This window comes from Saccostrea echinata, unplaced genomic scaffold, assembly GCF_033153115.1.
Source record: "Saccostrea echinata isolate AGI-Se365-2 ecotype Australia unplaced genomic scaffold, CSIRO_AGI_Sech_v1 ptg000029l, whole genome shotgun sequence".
In the NCBI taxonomy this organism is placed as follows: domain Eukaryota; kingdom Metazoa; phylum Mollusca; class Bivalvia; order Ostreida; family Ostreidae; genus Saccostrea; species Saccostrea echinata.
The window spans coordinates 17,911,818-17,934,225 of record NW_026889778.1 but is presented as its reverse complement, the minus strand read 5'-3'; the positions used below and the strand labels follow the sequence as shown (position 1 = coordinate 17,934,225).

Here is a 22,408-nt window from a genome sequence, read left to right as displayed (position 1 = left end):
TAATCTGCATGTTGTAAATTGACAAAAGGATGCATCCATACCAGTTCTGTGGGAGAGAAAATGGGGAGAATTTTCAAGGTCAGGGTAGTAAATATTGATTTGGACTTTAGTAATGGTGTTATGTTGAGCTGCAAGAACAGGAAAAGCATAATGCTTCTTCCTTTTCTTGTCAAGACCACTGTTTGCTAATTTCTGCAGAATTTCTGGAGGAAAAATCAATTTTTGGTGCTGCATTAATTGATGTGTCATAGATGAGGCAGAATAATCAGATATTATGTTGTGAATTTCAACAGCAGTCTCTCTTTTGCTTGAAGAAATTTACAAGCTCACATGTTTCAGATCTGTTGCAAGATGCTTTTCAATTTTATTTCGGAGTGTCAAGTTTGGGGTGCGGTTTGAGAAGAAGTAAACTGTTGGTGAATCTTAAAGTGTATTTATTCAAGGTATTGTAAAACTGATAATTCTGCATTGTTTTATAGAGAACATTCTCATGGATGTACATGGTATGTACGTGTTACTATGATTTTATGCCTTTGTGTGTAAAAGGGATAAACCATGGGAAAAGTTAATGTGAAACACATCTACCTTTACTACAAAGGAAATGGGATATAATAGGAGGGTGGGACAGTCATGCCCCCCTGCTGGTTATGTTTACCTGGTCACAGATATCTGATAAGTGGCTCTATGTCCCCCCTGCAGGGGGTGGTAATGGCATGTGTTCTAATTAACCCAGAGCAAGAAGACTTGGTGGTATTGAGCTGTGACATTTTCATCACTTATTGATTTGGATTGATGACTGATTTTTATGGTTCATTTGGTTAATTAGTGTAACCTGGTGTGTGATAGGAAGCCCCAATGGCAATATAATAGACATACTGTAAAAATAGCATGTATACAAATCGGAACATAGATCTAGAGTCCTTGTTTTCCAGGAATTTTACATTAATTTCCTTGTAATTAGATTAAATTAACTAAGGTTTCATGACTTCACTTCATTATGATTGGCTTGAAATATTAAAATTTGCTTCAGTGCATATTTGACATAAATTTTCCAAACAATGAAATGTAAGTGTATAGAGTTCAGCTTTATCTAGTACGTGTCATTTCCCTTTTCTTTTCAGTGCAAAATTAAAAAAAAAAAAAAGGAGAAAAAAAAAATTAAAACTCTGCTTGCAGTAGCTGGCAATTTTGGAGGAAAAGAAAAACAGCCCATTGAATAATATTTACATCTAGTGTTATCAGATATAGGATTTTCCACTAAAAATGTAGCATTATAAAGATAAGATTCACAGCTTTCTAGATAAAATAATAAAAATCTCTCTCCAAGTGGGAGGCTGGGAAACTTCTCTGTTGCAAATGAAATGTTTGAAATTCAAACTCAGAATTTACCCTCATCTCACAAGTTGACTGCACTTAAAATGTAATGATGTTTAAATTCATGACATTTTCAATGGTGGTGATGGTAATTTTTATGCAGAACAAATCTCTGGATATACTAGGTCACTTGAATCCTCCCTTCCTTTCCCAGTTCTTGCAGAGTGCTTAAAAATGTTAGTTATTTGTCAGAATTTCAATGTATACTTGTCTCAATATTCGCAGCTGCAGTTCATTTTTAATACTCAAAGGATCTTCAAAAAATTCATGAATCTACATGCTTTAGAAAACTTTGCTACATTTCTTTGGAAAATTGCTTACATTTATATTAAAACTGGAATGTCTAGGACGTGAGTTTTAACTGAAACATTATATAGAAATCAGCCCTGGGGGATGAGAGAACTTCTGTAAACTTCAGCAGCTAGAGCAGGAAACTAGGATTTCTATATGTTCCTGTGTAATCTTTGGAAGGCAGGCAGGTGCTCCTTAATTTCCTTCAGTGTCATACTTACTGTTTTAATGGAGGTGAGGGCAGATAGTTAGGTAAGATTAGGTTCAAAAGAAATGTCAGGGGTTATAATTGGAAAACCACACATCACCTCTCAGAAGTTTGCACATGTGATGAAAATTTCTTGAATGTGTTCTTGAAAAAAAAAAAACATTTTCAGAGATGAAGTTGAGAATTTCAATTATCAGTTTAGAGCAGGGGCTCATGATTTGGGGGCTATCTTTAAGAAAGATCTGCTGATTTTCCTCCTGACTATCTGGAGAATCAAAGGGAACCTGCAGGTCGAGCTAGTGAAGTTTGGGTGAACATTGGATGTTTGTAAGAACTCTTCTTATTAGCTATTTGGAACCTGTCTATGAGAGGTGAATTCATTTGAAAAAGAAAATAAGGACCTGAAATGACTGGGCTGAAATAAGTCAAGTGTTAAACTTATGTAAAGAGGAGAAAAAAAGAAAGTTGTAATTGTTACGATTTTATCATACACTGTGATCTGTGTCTCGTAACCTTTTGTTTGGAGCATTTATCAGTTACTGTAGATTTGGGCTAAATGTGTTGAAATCCGAGACAGGTAAGTGTCTCATGCAAGAACAATCTCTCCCGCCCTGGGGCATCCCTGGGCGGCAGATCATGCGTTTTAATCACATTCCTTCGGTATCGGCAGGTATAATGACGAGCTCTGATCAAAAGATACCGACCTGTAATCTGTTACTTGTCTGAAATTGTCCCAATACAGACATAATTTGTATGTAAATTTGTAATTTTCTCTGCAAGGATAAAGAGGTGAATTTACATAATTTTGTTCTGGATAATTTTTCCTCTGACCATTTTCAATTGGACTCTGGCTAGGTTCAGTCGGTAAGTTAAAGTAAGAAATGTTTTTGTCCGTTTATGAGCTATGTGTTTGAAGTAGAATTTAAAAAAAAAAACAAAGACATATGGTTAAAAGCTGTTATTGTTTGAAGTCAGTACAACTTGGGGCTTCTCTTTGTTTGTGTAAGGTATAGACTTGTGTACACATTTTATGTCTCTAATCTGCTTATAAGGGAACTACAGTAATTGAACCAAGATGTCTTTCAGATTAAGATTATTTCTATTTCCAATCAATGTATGGAATGAAGGTGTCTCTATTAAAAAGAATTAAGGTGTGACAGACTGGTCTTTTTTGGCAAGTATTGGGCTAGTGGGATATTTTAATTCTGTCCCATTTATTTTATAAAGTGGATTTCAATGTTGGGACAGTTTGTCAAAACAGCCCCCCTAAATAATATGTCCATTTTGTTTATCCACCATTAATCTGTCACTATTGTGAACTGTTTACTTTATTGTAACTTGAGGAATCTTTCTACTTTAGGATTCCCGCTACCTGCTTATTAACTCGGGCCACTGCTCTCAAGGATTTTTATCTACACTCGTATGTTATTGTTTGCCGATAGGACACCCTGCATTGTTCATTTTTCACTGTCGAGAAATAGGTGTTTTTCGTATCCTTTATTTCACTGTCTTTTTTCTTCAATTATTAAGCCACTATGTTTTATTTTCTATTATTCAGAGAGGTTATGATGAAATAGCTGTAGATAGAATAGGTGTGCATTTTTGTGTCCCACTGTTTCATAAATACATACAGGAATTCTGGTGTGACATCACTTTTATGTCATAATGATCATTGCCGAATCAATTGGTATCTTAATTAAGATATTAATTATTTGTATTAATTGTGTACTTTTGCCTTTTCAGTGAAGATAGAGTGATATCCTATTATCAGAAAATTGCCGGATCAACGAGAGGACTCGCTATTGTAAAGTAAGTCAAACTGCAATTTGTTTTTTTTGGGGGTGGGAAGGGGGCTGTAAATTTTTTTTATATTCTTGCTTTAGCTATAAGATATGTGCAAATGTGAAGGCTAAATCAATGTGAGGGAGGAAAAATTTACAAAACTCATTCAGTATTGTTCTTTAATAACATGTATGTATGGTTATTTCAATGGAATTTTGAACCTCTTAAGCTTGTAAGTACATGTATTTGACCTGCTTTTGTGCAACCCCAAAACAGAGCATGCATTTGTACATGAACTGACTAGACAAGGCTTGCATTTGGAGTGGCTGTTACTCAGAAATACTGCTCATTTGAAGTAGATTTAACTTGATGGATATAAGGAGATACATATATTTTATGTGAAGTGGGCATTGTAAATATCTTTCAAGACACGTGCAATTCAGCATATTTCACAAAGAACTACTCAATGGAAGTTAAGAGAATTTTTTAAAAATGCTATGTAAAAAATTTTTCGTAAAATTTTTCTCAAATAAAATGTGTGGGTTCTGGAAGAGAATTTTTGTTACCTTCACATAAATCTTAGATTTTTTCTTTAGCGTTTCATGATTTAATTAGGAATTACTGTCAATTTTCTGGGTTTATGAGGGTATGTATAGCAGGTAGCACGTATGGCAATATTCTAATAAACAATGTATTTATGGATATATTTCTCATATATATATACATTTTAAACTATTAGAAATATTTTTTTATGCATGCAATATCTGTCATATCAGTTAAATTAAACATTTAAAAACAATTTAACTTTTTCTTTCATTGCAGTTATCTCAGTATTGTTGAAAGTTTGCCAACTTACGGAACCCATTACTATGAAGTTAAGGTAAATTGTTTTTTAAAATTTAGATTAAAATCTAAGTAAAATTTATCAATAGATGTTATTTAATGTCAGAAGATGTGTGTTTAAATTGAGATACATATAGCATCTCGCTCGAGATAGAATGATACAGGGGTAGAACTCTAATGATATAGTGGCTCTCTGTAATCAGACAGCGAGATACTGATGATAATGATCCAACACAGATAAACACCTGACACATAGAATACTACACACAGACACCTGATCAAGAGAAACAAGGGTCTTATCTTCACTAGAAATGGGGGGAGATCTCTGTTTGTGGGGGATCACTGAGAATGACCCCATCACTTCCTGTTTTTCTTCACCAGTAGTTCTGACTTGTTAGACTGATAGATGTGAATAGTTTTCACTTTCCATGAGTGGCATTATGTTGTGGATGTAGAGTTAAGTGTACATCCATTCTCAGTGAAAGAATTCTTTTTATGGAATTCTGCTATGTATACAAGTGGTAAATTATTCAGCTGTGTTTGGATGGGGTATGTAAAACAGAAGAACCACCCAATTATATGTGTATCTGTCCAACAGAACAAGGGAGACCACTCCTAATTCTTGTGGTCAGATTTCCTATGTATCTATAATGGCTGTCCATCTGCATTAAATGTCTTGATATTTTGATTTCAGGATAAGAAAGACCACCCATGGTGGCTGGGACTAAGCTATAAAGGGATCGCAGTGTATGACAAGACAGACAAAACCACACCTAGAAAGGTACGTTAAAACAGGGGGCAATGGATAGTTACCAAAGGAGAAGCTTGTATATTCTTATAAATCATTCCTCAGTCTGCACACAGTTGTATTTAGTATACTCAGTGCAGGTGGATAAAGTTGAATGGATGTTTATGCAATATGCATACATTTATTTATTATTTAGTAATCAATAACCAACTGATCATATTTATGATAACTTTCTGTCTAAAAATTTTCTAATAACTCTGAATTTTCTGAACATTTGGACATAATATAAAATAAATGTACAGTTGAGTCTAAATAATTCATGATAATGGGAATTCTAGTATGCTACCCCTGGTATTGAAAGTCAAACGTTAAATCTAGTTCGGCCATGTACATGTATGTAGACATTTCTAACCTAATTAATATGTAAAATATATTCTTGATAGCCAAAGATGAAGCATATTGAATTCAAAGCCTGATGTAACTTTTAATATTCAAAGCAGGAATTACAGACATGTAGATCGTTATCACAGTTAACTTGTTTTGGTTGTATCTAATAAATGCCTCTTAATCTCTAGAACTAGATGTTCAAATTTAGCCAAGGGCGTCTAAAAATAAATTTTCATACTACTTCCTGAATTAAAACTGTTACACCTTATACATGATGTTTACATCCTTTTTACATGCAGTACATATTAACACAAGGATAGGTCAATAAATAAAGTAATTATTAAGTTATAATTAGATTAATTACACATTTCTTCCAGTGTTGTATATGTATGCAGATGTATAGGACACTGTGTTTATCATGGTTTTTGACAGAGGATGTTTTTTCCTTAATTTTTGGTGAAGTAGTGTTTTATGGATTATTTTTTTCAAATTGATTTGTAATTGTAAAATTCTTGGAAGTTATCAGGAAATACTTCATTCAAGTTCAAAATGGAATGTAGATGAATGAGATATTCCCAGAATATCAATTTATTGTATTAAAAAAAAAAAAAATTGTAAATTTGTATCCTTATATAGATCTGCTTGCAATTCAAAATTTTTACATATAGGAAAACAATATGAGATAGATATTTTGATTATTTAAAAAAAAAAATCCAAGTAATTTCTAATTAGGTGTCATTAATTATGTAAATGATATTTGATCCTGTCAAATAAATTCTGAATTTAGAACTGTCAAAATAAAAACTTGACAGGCAATTTACAGTAAAACAGAATATTTACAGAAAACCTGAATGTAAAACCGCAGTATGCATAAATTTAACAGCAGGATTAATACGTGTGGGATTACTAATTAATATGCATCAAATTGTGAAGTATTTAGCAGTGGGTTTATTCCTTAAAGGTCGATGCCAGGTATTTTATTTGTTTGTTGGTTGTTTTTCAGGTTTTTAATTGGAAACAACTGGAAAATTTGTACTACAGAGACAAGAAGTTCTCAATAGAAGTCCACGACACCAAGCGGTAAGTTAGTCAGGACACAGGGCCTCAGGATCTTGTTGTTCATTCATTTTTAATGCAGATCTGTTGTGGTAGAAAGTAGACAAAATGTCGCATTTTGACAATGAATGTTCCAAGAATGACTTCATACTGTGCTTTACTTATTAGGAAACTTTTTAAACTTTTGATTTTAGAACTGACAAATTTTTATGTGGCATGAAATTCAGATAGTTTTTTCCTGTTTTTAGGCATGTTGATTGATTTATATTTGTTAATTTTGAATTCTGATTTATGACATTTATCCATGTTTTCTTTTATTTTAAAATTGTATACTAATAATTCATTGATCTATTAACAATTTTCTCTGTGTACCCCATGTATAATCATGGCATGTTAAGGAGTCTGTAGTTTACCGAGTGCTGCTAGTAAGATGAGCATGATTTGTGTTGTAGTGTTGTGCACACGCTCAGCAGTTTTAACTTGTACGAGGACGCCATACTCGAGCCTCCTGAAGAGTTTGATGAACTCTCAGATGCAATATCTGACCCCACCACTCAGTAAGTAAACTCACTGACCCCACCACTCAGTAAGTAATCTCACTGACCCCACCACTCAGTAAGTAAACTCACTTAGAATGACTGATCCCTGAGTAAGATAAGATTTCAAGAACTCGTAATTACTGATCCCCGAGTAAAATTTCAAGAATTCACAATGACTGGTCCCTGAGTAAAATTTCAAGAATTCACAATGACTGATTCCTGAGTAAGATCTCATTAAGAACTCAGCTGAGTGACAGACCACTGAGTAAGATCTCAGTAAGAACTCAGTAAGAGCTCAGCTGAGTGACAGACCCCTGCGTAAGGTCACACAATGACAGTTCTCTAACAGAGATCTTGCTATGCAGTAAAGAGAGCTCTAAACGTTATAAAATTATAAAATATACATGTATATGGGACCCACAAATGTTAGATAAATGATAATCACTTTTTTGAGCTGAAGTTTGTTCCTACATTAGGAATTGTTGAGGACGATTGGCCATTCCCTGAAAAAATGGATTAGTATATAACTCCATTTCCTCAGTCCACACCTTCATCATCAATTATTTCTTTGGTGATTAATAATTCAACCTCTTGATATTTAATTTCCCTATGTTGAAGTACAAATTGTAAGCTTGATTCTGTAGATAGGTGTGAAGAAGTTGTACAGACAAATTCATGATTGATAAATGTAGGACTTTATAAATATTCTGTGACATTTAATTTCTTTGTTTAGAAGCATGACTGATGTTTTCACTTTAGTATTTTTTGTTGGTGTTAGTACCTGCTTGGTTTTGTTGGTGTGTTCATTTGCATTTTTTTTTGTTTGAAGAACCAACATATATATGCACAATCTTTGATAGACCAAACTGCAAGAAGGTGGAAAGAGATGGAAAGAGATGTGCATCTAACCAACTGATCTCTAGAAACTGATTGTTTTCTCTAATTACAGGGTGTCTGTGAGTCGTCGAACCTTTGGACCGGGTAACGTTATAGTCCACTCGTGGTTTGGAGCCACCCCTCAGCTGACAAAATGTATCTGGTGTATGGCCGTGGCCCAACATCAATTTTACCTCGATAGAAAACACAATAAGGTAGGGGCAGACAACTCATATAAAAGCACTTGCATGCTGGCACTCTTTAGGTAATAATGTTTAAGAATGGAGGTTATGATACATTGAAAATTGTGAATTGATAAAAATTTATTCATTATTAATACAAAATACACAGAGATACTTATACTTTAAGTATTTGTACAGTTGTACTTTTCTTGAGCCAAATATCATTGACAACATTTATGCTGAGTTTGATAGTAAGGCCAAAAAAATTAATCTTTAGTTTCTCTGGCTAAAAATTTGGAAATTCAATGCAAAAGGCAGGTTTCTATTACCTCTGTAAACAAAAAGATATCAACTGATTCTTTCTTTTTTTGCACTCGTGTATTAATCATATTATGGACCCAATTTTGAATATTTTATTCCAAACCTGTTTATGGAAAATTGATTCAGAAAATACTATTTTAAAAAGAAATATATTGTGTAATTAAAACGTCTTTTTATTAGCATGTATGAAAAGAGGCATAACTCTATTTTCTTTTTTAACTTGGAAAAGTAGAAAATTGAGATTTTCTTTTCAATATGTCGATAAAATTGATCAACGTGGCCGTGTTTGACCTGATGCAGTGGTGCCTGGGAAAATATAGATTAATTTTTTTTGCCCAACATTTGTTATGTTTTTATTAAGCATGCATCTCTGCACCCTCCTTGGCACCTTACCAAATTCAATTGAATTGATATTACAATTCAAGGAAAAAGGTCTTCAAGATATTTTACTTCCTTAAACATCTCAATTGAGATGTTTGACATACACATTGCATAAAATATTTTTGTTTCAGTCGTCATTGTCTCAAGCTCGTAGTGTGAGTGAGATAGCTGCTGAATTATCTCGCAGCACTTCATCTTTACAAGGCTCGCTTGGTTCAGACTCAATAAGTCGGAGCGGAAGTTCAGCGAGTTTACCGAGTCTGTCTGCATCAAGGTTTGATTGTAAGTATTCAGTGTTATAATCCTTAATAAGTAAATAATCATGTTTTGTAGCTGACGATTTGAAGTGATGTGAAGCTTTTCAGTGATATTCAGATATACTCTCAAGGATTAATAATTGGGGGTTATGATAATTCCTAATCATTGTAATTTTAAAGAACTTTAAATTTTATTGCACATTTGCAATGATCAGCTTCAGTAGGATTGAGGGGTTATTTTTCCTGCCCCAAAAATAAAATACATAATGTATATAAAATAAAATGGGGAAGGAATCGAAATTGTAATTTAAAAAAAGAAAGTTAAAATAGAATGAATGAAAAGTAAATCAGTAATTGATATTTTTTTGTAATTGCTTATTTCAGAAAATATGCATATCAATTTCAGAAAATTTGCACTTATGTGCAAATTATATGTGCAGTCTTGAAGCAGAAAAAAATAATTTTATAGTTTAAAAAGATGAATGCTTGAGAAAAGAATGAAAAGCTAATAAAATTACAGAAAATTGTTTCAATTTAATTTTTTTTTTTTTAAGTACCGGGGTAATAATTTATGTCATGAATTATATTTAATTTTATCTAACTAAAGAAACATTCTTTATTTAATAAATCATAATAAAATATTCTTATATCAGTTACTGCAGTAGAATAGAAATGATTTTGTTTATTATTTACCTTTGAAGTCAATTCTTTGTTAAAGAGGATAATAACATGTTTACCACAGTGTCAGTTCTCTGTAATATTACCTTGTATTTTTGGTACTCTATGTTTTTCTGATACCATTATCACTCCAAAGTGTAGCTCTGTGAAGTGTTTCTGTGAAAACAAGTGGAAAACAAGTGTGTTAGCACTTCATGATGTACCTCAGGTGTGATAAGTACTTCATTACACCTGATGCTGACCTTGTGCCAAAAAGTACTAAGTAAGTACTAATGGTACCAGTGGACTGTGTCATGAGGGTCATTTTTCTGCTATCAGGTGACAAATCTTCAGGGAGGCACACTTATCTCTCACCTGTATCTGTGACCCCAGGAAACAAGGGCCAGAAATAATGACCCCATTATCTACCTATTACCTACAACAATACAAACACACACAAGCCTGATTGACTTCTAATTGAATGAGATTGGCCACATTAGATAGAAAAGTGGCTCTAATGCCACCCCTTTACCTGTGTACACAAACAATAGGTAATTGTCGTGTTGTCTTTGGGACTAGAGGCTGTGTTAGAAGATAGAGTAGTGTGTGTGTATATATAAGCCCCCACCGGGTCCATGGCTGATCAGAGCTACCCCACAGCTTGGCATCTACTCTTCATTACCTGGAACTCTTAATTAAGTCACAAAAGTCACTTTGTAGTGGACAGATAATTAAGAGATCTTGATTGTTTTTATTGTGTCCTGTATGTAACCCTCCTCTTGAGTTTTGCTTGTCACTATGAAGAATAGTTCGTACATGATGGACAGGAGCATGATGTGTGTCGACAACTCTGGTTTTTATGATATGTCACTGTGTAAGTATATTTCGTCTTTGTTGGTTTGTCTGTGAAAGGTGAATAGTGTTCAAGGTGATGACATTTCTTAACTGGGTCAACAGTTTTCTGAATAGCTTTTATAAAAGGGCTAAAGGGACCTTCAATTGAATCATTGTGGACATGAATTCATTTCAGATAAGAATCATTGTCTTTTGGACACTTATCATGTTCAAGGAATATTTTTCTACATTATTGAACCTTTTTTTTTTTTTGAGGGATGGGGGGGGGGGGGTGTTAAGTATAGGAATTTTGTTAAAGCAAATTTTATTCCAATTTTTAAAATTTTTTTTTTATTTATTTATTTTATTTTTCGTGAACATCACATACTCTTTGAGAAACACCCCATATCAAAAAATAATACATAAAAGTATATTTTTAATATATTTTTAATACAATCATTTTCGTATTGTTTAAAATTAATACAGAAAAAATATATTTTTTTTGTATCACCAAAAAATAGGTAGATTATTTTTGTATTAAAATCTGACTTTGATTTTTTACAGGGTATTATTTTTGTATTTTTTGGGACTTAGATTATTTTCAGTATATCATTTTTGTATTTTTGTGGACTTAGTTTTTTTCAAGTGTATTTTTTCTGTATTAAAATTGAACTTAGTAATTTTACAGAAAATTACACACAGTTAATCTGTATTATTTTTGTATCAAAATTGAACTTAGTAATTTTACAGAAAATTACATACAGTTAGTCTGTATTATTTTTGTATTAAATTTGGACTTAATAATTTTTCAAAAAATACTATACAGTCAGTATGTATTTTTTTCATATTTATTTTGGACTTAGTGTTTTCTTTTACTGAAATTTGTATTTCTTTGAACTTAGTAAAATTTACAGAATGTCCTTGCAATAAGTCTGTTGGAATTAATATCTTTTTCTCAGATTTTATTAATTAAGACCACTGCTATAAAAGGTTGCTTTTATACTATTCACATTAAATTTAATTGCTATTTAGAACAGAAAACTTCAGTAGTTTAAATTTGTTAACATAACAATTTCATTTTTAAAACATGTCTTTACTAGGTGTGAAATTGTCATTTGGAAAGGGATAGATACGTCTAAGGGGACACCTGTGCTGAACATGATACTTGTAAACACGCGGTAAATTTTGAAGTTTCAGAGTTTCAGACTTTCTTTTGTGTTGAAAATTTTACAGCGTGTTTACAACCAAGTGTTTACAACTATCGCCAACAGCACAGGTGGCCACCTGCAGGCTAACAATAGACGAGTATACATGTTATACTACTCAAAGAAATAATGATTTACCCGTGAAAACACATCCCAACAAAAAAAACAACAACAACATGGAGAGTTCCACTAATTACAGTACCTACGATGTTTTCTTGACTATACAACTCAATTAAGTATACGTTATATTTAATTCAGTACGTATTACAATTACATGGAATAGAACTATTTAATTATCCGCTTTAAAAAAAAAAATAAATAAGAAATTATTACGAAAGAATTTCATGAAATAATATAGAGAATGTTGTGAAATTGGTGTAAAGGATAGTTGTTCAACATTATTTCAATCTCTGGTACCGTACGTATGAGTTAAGTTGTCCGTCAAAAAGGCTATATCTTATGTATCTCCCGCTCGTTTTGATCATTATATTTGAACTTTATGGTCTACTTCACAGGTCAACTTGAATATAAAAATGGCTGCTCTCAGCGGAAATAATGACCGGAAATAACAATGTTTCGTAATCGGTAAATTCCGTAAGGAATAAAAGAATGATTCTGATGATTAAATTGAACATCGTTTTTTTCTAATATAATTTTAGGTTTGTTCACTTGATTCAAAATATTTAAAACCATGTAAATATGTTTTCTCTAACTGTTCCGATCTCAACATCGGTAATTTTCGTATATATGACACAATATGATTGGTCAGATTTTAAAACTCTTCCGTACTGATCTCTGATTGGTCAAAAATATTTCACCCACGCCATTTTGAAAATTCTTCCCGGGACGTGTTGAGAAAGCTGGAGGTGATTTTGAATAAACTAGCGTTTGCTCACGAGTAAAATGGATCGAAAAACAGAAGTTCAGCATAATCATGGTAAACAGGATCATATATATGAACCAAGGAAAGCGAATACATAAGGAGACTGACGTTTTTTAGGCATCGTATCAGGACTTTTCTGGTGTAAACAACGACAGTTGCGGTAAGATTATGTATATTTTAGCACATTAAAGTTTCAGTTTTTTAAATAATAACTTAGTACAAAGATAGAGGATCAAAGAATGCCCTTTTTTACCCATTTTGTAGTATTGTAGAAAGATAAAATAGTACGGTTATTGGCCATGTGGGGAACAAGGGTTTTTGTGGATTGGGGAGGGAGGGGTGGAAGATAGGGGTAATTTTCAAGCTCTCGGCTTCCTAGTTCTAATTCATTCCAATTTTTTCAAGTTTACCAGAAACGAATTATTTATTTTCCCTTCAAAAACAATTCTGTAATTTGTATAAACTCAATTTTTTTTCGGGGGGGGGGAGGTTGGGTTCGGGGAGGGGGCAGTTTATTTAAATAACATTGGGGCACACATTTTGTTTACTCTTTCAACATTTACAAGGACAGATTGTTTATTACAAATATTTTTTTAAAAATATTTTATAAGTCACCCCCCCCCCCTTTTTCTTATCCAGATTGTCAAATCAAATGATTGTCCCCTAAGACACCCCAGATTAAAGAAAAGTAATTTCAATGGTACAATTGTATGGAATTTGGTGAACTTTGCTGGATCTTTTGGAATTTCAATTTATAATTATTGTTAATTTTAGTCAGCAGAACATTGAAGAAAAGCTGATTAGTCATGGAGGAAGAAGATCCCTCTCAAGAAAGTATTGCAGGTGTGTGAGCTAAACAAAATCTATAGAGAATTATTTCGGATGTGAAAATGTGTGTTTTGTTGAGGTAATGGTTCATTAAATTTTATTATTAATTTTATTATTATATCATTCTGTTCTATATTTCACAGTGATGAAGTCAGATGAGATGACAGGTTGTGTGATTTGAAGATGGACTTCTGCAACAAAGTAAACACTCCTCTACCTTTTTCCATACAAAAGCAGAGAGAAGATTGAAACATTTGGTAAAAGTACAAAGAAAACAGGATTAGTTAAACTTGTGAAAAAGATCAAGACTATTGAAGAACAGATTATATGTAAAAAGAAAGACTACAATTGGTAGCTGAATCAGTAGCCTGGCCACATTTATTACTTTTTAATTAGCTATTTGTACATTAAAGGTAATCTGACTGAGTTACTCAAATTGTTATTTAAAAAATATTTCAAATAAATAGAAGATATTTGAATAACAATCAATAGATGCTGTTAAGAACCTCGATCTCCAACCCCTTTTCTTCTAATAACAATTTTTTGCCCATGATCATTTTTGTAGTTTTTAAAACTGTTTTGTATTATTTTAAGCATTTAAATGTATTTTTTGTCTATCATTCTTGTACTTTTTTGATATTTTTGAAATACAATCCTTCATTCTGAGAAAAATACAAAAACAATACATATTAATACAAAATTAATACATTCTATATTTTTTTCATACTTTTTTGTGTACTATATTATTTTCATATTTTATATCTTTTTTGTACTTTTAATTGTTCCAGATGAAAAAATACAAAAATAATATATGTAATACAAAATTAATATATTTTATATTTTTTTTGTATTTTAATTCTTAAAGGTGAAAAAATACAAAAATGATATATGCTAATACAAAATTAATACATTCTGTATTTTTTCTATACTTTTCTATGGACTCTATTATTTTTATACTTTGGAGAGGAAAATAGAGAAATAATACAAAAGTACAAAAACAATACGTTTTTACAGGTCATGTGTATCATTTCTGTATTATTTCGAAAAAATAAAGTATATTAAAAATATATTTTTCTGTGTTTGGCTTTTAGAAAGTCTATTATTTTTGACCTAAATTGGAACCAAGATTTAGAGGGTTCCAAATTTGGTCATTAAAAATATACTTTTTTTGTATTATTTTAGTATTTTTTTCTTGTATTATTTTTGTATTCATTTTCGATATGGGACATCTTGTTGAGATTGAAATAATGAAAAAAAAAATTGTTATTAATTTATTTTTCATTTATAAATTAAGTTTAGTAAAATTCAAATTAGACCACACAAAAGTATTTTTTTTTTTGGTACAAGTTTGTTAAGGCAAATTTTATTCCATTGTTTTGTTTTTTTTTTTTTTGTGAACATCTACTTATAAAAAAAATCACATTTCCTTGAAATTGAGACAATTTAAAAAAAAATGATTTTTTTTAAAAGAATTAAATTTAAATCTGACCACACACATACACTCTGTAACTAATTGGTTCAATTTATCATTACCTTGGGCATAAACTAATGTTAAGTTTTAATGGATCTAAATTCTTTAATGTTGAGAAGACTTATTTACTTCAAAGACAGAAATTGAATGATAGATTTACTTTAATGGATGTTAACTTCCTAAATCCATTAGAAACAGGTGCGTTTGAAGTCTTTAAGATAAAATCTGAATTGTTAAATGTTCAACATAAATGTGTGGTCTTGGAACCTGTTTCATAATCATATTGAACACAATAACACAATATGTCATTTGTCATCCAATTATCTAAGAAATTGAAATTGTCACACCTGTTACAGGTGTAGTCTGTGTGTACCTGTGAAGTTACATGTTAATTAAAATATTATACCTGTCCCCCAGGTGTCAATATGTTTGTCAATTAACATTTGAGTAGATTATTAAAAATTAGCTTCATTATACAGGATAATTGAAGGATATAAAATCTTTTTTATTTCAATTTGAAAACTAATAATTCAAAAGCAGTTTTTATAATGTGATTTTGTATTTAAATAAAGTGGTTTTATGAATTAATTTAATAACATTTTCTGCATTGAATGACAAAATTAGTATAGGTAACAAAAAATGAAATAATGAATAATCTGCCTTTCAAAGTAGGATTTAAAATTTATGTAATGGGATTTTACTAAATAAGCACATGTTGTGTAACCTATTTAAAAAAGCTTATAAATAAAATATGAAAAGAAGGTAAAAATAAAAAAAAAGTTGGATATTATAAATACATGTGGTAAGAAGAAACACATTTTTTTGAAATATGAATTTTCAGAGATAAAGTTTATCTAATGTTTTATATTAAACAAATTATGGTTTACCCCAAATACATTGAGTTTATTCCAAACCCAGACAGGACCCCACTTGATTTGTCTGGGAAAAATTAGTCCCTCATAAAGTTTATTACACCAGACTTATAAAAAAACAAAACAAATAGCTACTACATGCTGAGTTTTGCTTATCCAATAAATACTAGAGTTTTCTCTAGTAATGGTGTTTATCATAGGAAATAAAGGATCAAAGAAAATTAGGTGGTGGTGATAATCTCCTTAACAGAGATTAAAGGGAGATAAAACACCATCTGAATGTTGTGTGAACCACAGCAGTAATTTTCCAGACTTGGAAATGAGGTATTATGATAGGAGAGTGTACAAACATAGGAAGGAAGTATTTAGAGTGCATCGTTGTCATGTCAAGGTGATATTTTAGAGATTGATGATTCTGTAGTTCAGCTCTCCCTCATGACTTAATTCCGAGAAGCAAAATAAATTCACTGGAAAAAGGTTTTTAAAAAGTGGGTATCTTTTATTTTTAGAAGGGAGGAAAAATTTCATGAAAATTTGCATTCATGAACATGTTAATATATTTGACCTTTGTCCCTTTTTCAGTGAACTGTGACCCTAGTATTGAGGCTGTGAAGGCCCAGAGAGAGATGTACACTGCACTGAAGGCTCGTAGGGAAGCCCTTGAAGAGGCGGTCAGCAAGAAGTTAGAGGAACTGAAACAATTATGTATACAGGAGGGGGTAAGTTATTGTGTTAATATGGTTTAACATCATTTAATTCAAAAGTAAAATTTATGTTGTTAATAAATTTGCTTATCAAAGTTTAAAGAAATATACACTTTAAAAAATATTAAATTTACAATTTACTGGAAAAATCATGAATTTGCAGTTTTTATTACTATGTGTTTTATATGGTTTATTTGAATCTGGCTAATGTGTGAACTATTAATTTTAGGAACTGACAGGTTGTCTGCCCTTGGATTACCCCCAGCAGTCTGGTGAACCCCTCCCCACCATCAGAAAGAGAGTAGGAACCGCCTTCTCACTGGCCTCAAAGGTTCCTGAGAAAAAGGTAAGGACAAAAACATGTAAAGATCCTAAAATGGCACTTACTGTCATCATGTATTGTGTCTATAAAAATGTCTTCCAGAAAAACATTTCTCCAAAAGTAAAAAAAAAAATAAGTAATTTAGTTAAGACTCTTTTTTTCTGCCATGTTAATGATGATGCAAATAAGAATGTAAAATTTATGAAATAAAAGCAGAAAAGCATTTAGAAAAAGCTGAATAGCATTTAAAGGTCTGGATAGATACTTTTCAGCTTATTGTGCTTAGTATGAATAGTGTAATGATTGTTATTTTTTTTTTTACAGACGGATGATGCCTTATCTACGCTAGAGCTGGAGTATGAACTCCAAAAGCAGATCACCAATGCTGCCAAGAAATTGTCCTCGGACAAATCCGTCAGCAAGTATGTCCGCAAGCAGAGACGTCAGTCCTTCCACAAGGCACAGGCCAAGGTATGTTTTGAATATTCTAAAGGTCATTTTCGTATGCACTTCATTGTGTTACACTAAATGTTATACTTTAGTAATGAAATTTATAGCAAGAATTTCATTGCAAAACATTTTCTCAAGTAAGGTTTTAGTAATTAAATGGCACAACTATACAGCATAATTGTTCCCAAAAATGAAGGAAAAGACATAAATGTTTCTGAGGTTTTCACAAAAAATAATTAATTTTAAAGTGTCCACAAAAAATAATTAATTTTAAAGTGAGAGTGAATCTGATGAATATGTTTATATGGTTTACTTATGACCTCATTTGTCTTTCAGCTGAAGGAGATGGAGAAGAAATTGTCGGAGACCAAGGGTGACCCCAGTCACTTCCTCCCCTCAGGAGCGCCATCTTACGATGGTATGTACAGTGTAGTTAATCAGAGCTTAGTAGACAAAGAGTGCAACTTAGATCAGTGTCTTTCTAACACTTTCTGTGACGACATGCTGCTAGCTGAGAAGCGACGAGGAAAGCGCTCCGTGACCTCCCGACTCTACAAGTCGTTCCGAGAGAGGTATTCCGTGAAGAGTCGTCTCAACAAGTCCTACCTCGACAACCCAGATCGATGCAACAACAACAGCATCTTAGAGGCCTCCTTCCTCAACAAATCCACCTGTGAAAATTATGGATCTTTGAATCGTTCCTTGCACCCTGTGTTAGAGATGCCCAAGCTTACGCCTGTGTTGAAATCTTCCTCATCTTCAGGATCCACAAATTCTGCTGCGTCTTCTGTTTCCTCGGGATATCATTCTCTTCCGTCTCCCACCCGGGCCTCCTGGCAGTCGTACGAGTACGAGAGGATGTGTCATGAACTCACCCAGAAGCAGAACGTGGAGAGTCAAGTCTAGGCTTCAGATTTTTATCCTGGATCCACCCCCTTATTTATTGTGTGCTTTAGTGCGACAGCTTTCTGTGTTAATTTATTTGTTGTTTTAACTCGAAACAAAAAATGTCTTTCCAATAGTGCCAAGGGAGTTAAGTGGCTTGTTTACCGTTTCAAGGGAGATAACAGTGTTAAACATTAACAAAGCATTAGATCAACTTCCCATGTATTCATATGTGCATGTGTTTGTGTGTGTTGGGCTTACATGTAATCGCATATTTATGCTTTTTGTGTATTGTTGCATCATTAATCATTCATTTGCATATTATGACATGCAGGGACTTACCATAAACTTTCAAAATTGTCAATGTGATTGACAGAAACTTTGAAAACTTATGAAAAGTGATTGTCATGATATGTGTTCCTAGTTTCATTTTCATTTTGTTCAGCATTCATATTCACCTGAGCGTTTTGTTTTCATTTGTATGCTTTGTTTTATGTTATCTTCCTCTGTTATTATCACTTATTCTCCCTGACCAGTTTTTAACAATAAATTTTATGATTATTTGGTTTTACTTGCTTTTCAGTTATACACAGCTTGGCTTGGGCTTGCTAATATACACATATCTTGGCTTTTTGCAGATATTACAGTGATATATGGCATATTTTTGATAAGTTCAGACTAAGTAAAATTATAAAGATATTTCTATTTGTTTTATTACTTTATATAAAGATAGGACTTTCCTATAAATTACACAATTTAAATCAATCGCGTTTCATAGATATTGAAATTTAAAACAATAACCGATTTATTTACCGACTCTGCATTTAAATATCAGACACAGTATAAAGTCAGTTTATAACTATAGAAACGTGGGGTTATTCAAGTTCAGAATCGGTGAAAATTTTAATTTGAACATAAATAAGAAATATCATGTTCATCTATACTCAATCTCATATTTTTATTTTTTAACTCAGATATGCCATATATAGCTTTAATGCTTACTATAAAGACTTTTTAAGTCTGCATATTTTTTATACAGGCAGTCACATCAACAAAGGACAGCAATCTTCACATATATATAATTTGATGGAATATAGTAATTGACAAAGTGACAAACAAGTCACTTCTTGGCAGAAAACTAAATTACAAAACTAAGAAATGTCTTAGATAAAAACTTGACTATTAAATGTCACTAGATTTTGAAACAAGAAAACTTAGGGGTAAAGTTTTTAAACATGGGAAAAGGTTTTCCTTTTTTGCAAAAATCAAAATCCTTTATCTGCTCTGAAAGCATTCCAAGCTAGAATTTTTTTTTTCTGTTATACACGATTTTATAGCCACATTTTTGGATAGAGGTTTACCCAGCTTTATTGTCACCATACAATAGGTGTCAAAGATAGCTTTCCACTACAAAATAATGAAGGTGCCAGACAAGAAATTAGAAATGCTGTTTAGTTAAAAATCATATTAATTCTTGAAAAAAATGTATATACAAAGATAGCACCGATTGATCTGCATCAGGAAGAGCATAGCATGTTGTAAAGGAACGTGTTGATATGATAAAGTACATATATAATCAGTCTAGGTTTGAAAATCTGATGGTGTATCTTGGAAAAAGTATCAACATGGTTTAAAATCTTAACTAAGCAAATAGAGACAGATGAAGGGGGAGGGAAAGAGGAATGCTTAGAAACTTGTCTATGATTGATTAGTGCAAAAGGGAGGGGGATCTACTTGAAACTGCTTCACTTCTACATGTACTGTGTACATGTATGTTCTTTATCAGAATACTGTTATACTAGTATACAGGATATATTGTCTTAGGTGGATAATTGGTTAGGGTAGTTTAACTTCTTAGTGATAGAAATCTAAGGACAAGAAAATTAATTTCTAAGGATAAGAAAGTTAATTTTGTGTTGCTGGTTTGTAAAATCACCATGCAATGAAAAAATTATGAGTTATTCTTGGCAAGAACGAAGAAAAAGATTACGGTTTGGAAAAAGAAAAAGGGGGGGGGGGCTATGTTGATCACCATGCAGTGACTATTCTTAGCAATAACGAAGAAAAAGATTACTGTTTGGAAAATGAAAAGGGGGGAGGGTGAATAACATAATAAATATTTACTGAATTAGGTTAACAGCAGCTGAAAAAAACTGATATTCTTTAAACTTTTTTGAAAATCTTAATTAGCACTGCAGGTTATTCAAACACACCTTGTGTTTTTGTAGTGATTCTGATCAAGATACACCTTGCTTAGTGCAGATTTCAAAACAGCGCATTAAAACATTTGAAGATAAGATTATCCCTGAGTTCAAGGGAAATCTACTACAGTTAATCAACCATTTAAGAAAACATAAGGCTGGTGGCTTGATCCTTTTAATGTTGATTTAAAAAATTCTTCCCAATCAAACACTCACACATTAGCCAGATAAAAAAAACTAAATCTCAAATTCTTCAAAGTTCACAGCATTCTGTACCAATCTCAAAGATTTCTTTTCAAAGTTAAGATTCCATTTCAAAGTTAAAAAGATATAACCTGCAAAGATTAAAAACTTAAACAGACATCTTGGCATCTGATGCTATGGAGGAATGTATTGAAGAATCTGGAATGGATACTTAGTGTCAGGATTTCAAAAGAATTTTAAGTTCACAGGATACCGTAAAGCTTGGAAGCTGAGAGTATATGCATCAATTAATGTCCGTTTAGAGTCATCTTAAATGACGTTTACCAAGGGATTGGATAAAAAGTTCTCACTGCTTTCCTGAAATACACCACTTTCTGGCATTAGCAATAAAACTGGGCACATATTGGAGGTTTTTGCCATTTTGATTTTTGGATAAAAAGCTCGCAGTTTCTTCTCTCATATTTACTGGATCTTCTCAGCTTTAGCAGGCAGATAAATTTTACCATTTTGAGTTTGGAGATGAATTATTGCGGAGTGAATTGACAAACTTTCTCTGTGGAGAACATTGTTTCATTTCCATTGTAGTCGGAGGACACTTAAGATGAACATGTAACATACCAAGGAGTATTGTGGAAGGAAATAACCGTCTTCAGACACGTACCAACTTTTATGAGATGATTGACCGTCAATCTTGACCATCTTTCTCTGATGTCTTTTGTTGCTCTATTGTTTTATGCTCTTTGCATTCAGTATGCAATTGATTTGAATAACAAATATTTATATCATGAATTTACTGTGCTTGTGAAATCTGAAGACAAATGTAGTGTTTACTTTATGTAAAATTAATGTTGAATTGATAAATTTAGAAACTGATGGATTTCAGGAACTTCACGTGCCTATGTATTGTATTGTAGGAACAAACTCACGACTACAGGACACAACATCGCCAGAACTACCACCAAGGCGCAGAGTTGATGTATGTTGATAAAAATTTATTTAATTCTTTTATTCTGCATTGATAACATTTAAATTGAAGTGGCAAAATTTAAAAAAAAGAAGTTTTAAAGAAGCACTTGTCAAAAACTTGTTGATTTTAATGTTTAAAAAATCATGAAAAAAGTTTGTGAAATCCATAGTTAAAAAAGTGTACATAATATGATTGAAAATGGAGAAAGTAGAGTGAAACATGTTTATAGTTGACTTAAATTTTGCAAATTTATGCTTACAGTGACCTAGTATTTTTTTCTCCTAAGTTCTAGAAATTAATGAATATTTACTTTGATATAACAAATAAAGGAAAAAGCTAAGCTAATTCAGCCATCCCTGAATGTTTGCTATAACTGTGTCAAAATTCGTACAGCTAAAAACTCAAAAAGCAAAAGTCCTTCATTTTACTTGATAAGAAAAGTTTTCTTACAGTACTTAATCTGTTTTTGATTTTAGCACTCTTCTGGTGACGGCCCAAGACAGATCACAATCCAACGGTCAGCTACCACTCGTGAACTGTCCCCCACGTCTCCATCCCCTCTCAGCCCCACCCTCAGCAGGTCAGTGTAGTCAGAATCTCTTGATATTTTTATTAAATTCTGATCGTACTTTGCAGTGTCAAGAAAGCAGAATACATCGTACATGTGCTGATTTTCTGAA

General features: G+C 32.2%; 1 protein-coding gene and 1 long non-coding RNA gene across 8 annotated transcripts in view; both read left to right on the top strand.

Annotated features, from left to right (window-relative positions):
- LOC133195661 (FERM domain-containing protein 4A-like) overlaps positions 1-22,408 on the top strand; it is a 63,063-nt gene that overhangs the window by 36,365 nt on the left and 4,290 nt on the right. For 6 of the 7 annotated variants that reach the window (XM_061331551.1, XM_061331549.1, XM_061331554.1 and 3 more), the window contains exons 8-20: positions 3,617-3,682; positions 4,478-4,535; positions 5,193-5,279; positions 6,637-6,713; positions 7,142-7,246; positions 8,178-8,319; positions 9,120-9,270; positions 16,578-16,714; positions 16,929-17,045; positions 17,346-17,492; positions 17,808-17,889; positions 21,676-21,737; positions 22,205-22,308. In XM_061331551.1, coding sequence (XP_061187535.1) covers positions 3,617-3,682; positions 4,478-4,535; positions 5,193-5,279; positions 6,637-6,713; positions 7,142-7,246; positions 8,178-8,319; positions 9,120-9,270; positions 16,578-16,714; positions 16,929-17,045; positions 17,346-17,492; positions 17,808-17,889; positions 21,676-21,737; positions 22,205-22,308 — 1,335 coding nt within the window. The remainder of the gene's footprint in view (positions 1-3,616; positions 3,683-4,477; positions 4,536-5,192; positions 5,280-6,636; positions 6,714-7,141; positions 7,247-8,177; positions 8,320-9,119; positions 9,271-16,577; positions 16,715-16,928; positions 17,046-17,345; positions 17,493-17,807; positions 17,890-21,675; positions 21,738-22,204; positions 22,309-22,408) is intronic. The other variant, XM_061331552.1, reaches the window with a different exon arrangement.
- Positions 12,937-13,870, top strand: LOC133194577 (uncharacterized). The gene is made up of 3 exons (XR_009722124.1): positions 12,937-12,984; positions 13,599-13,667; positions 13,796-13,870. It is a non-coding gene; the product is annotated as an uncharacterized LOC133194577 (long non-coding RNA).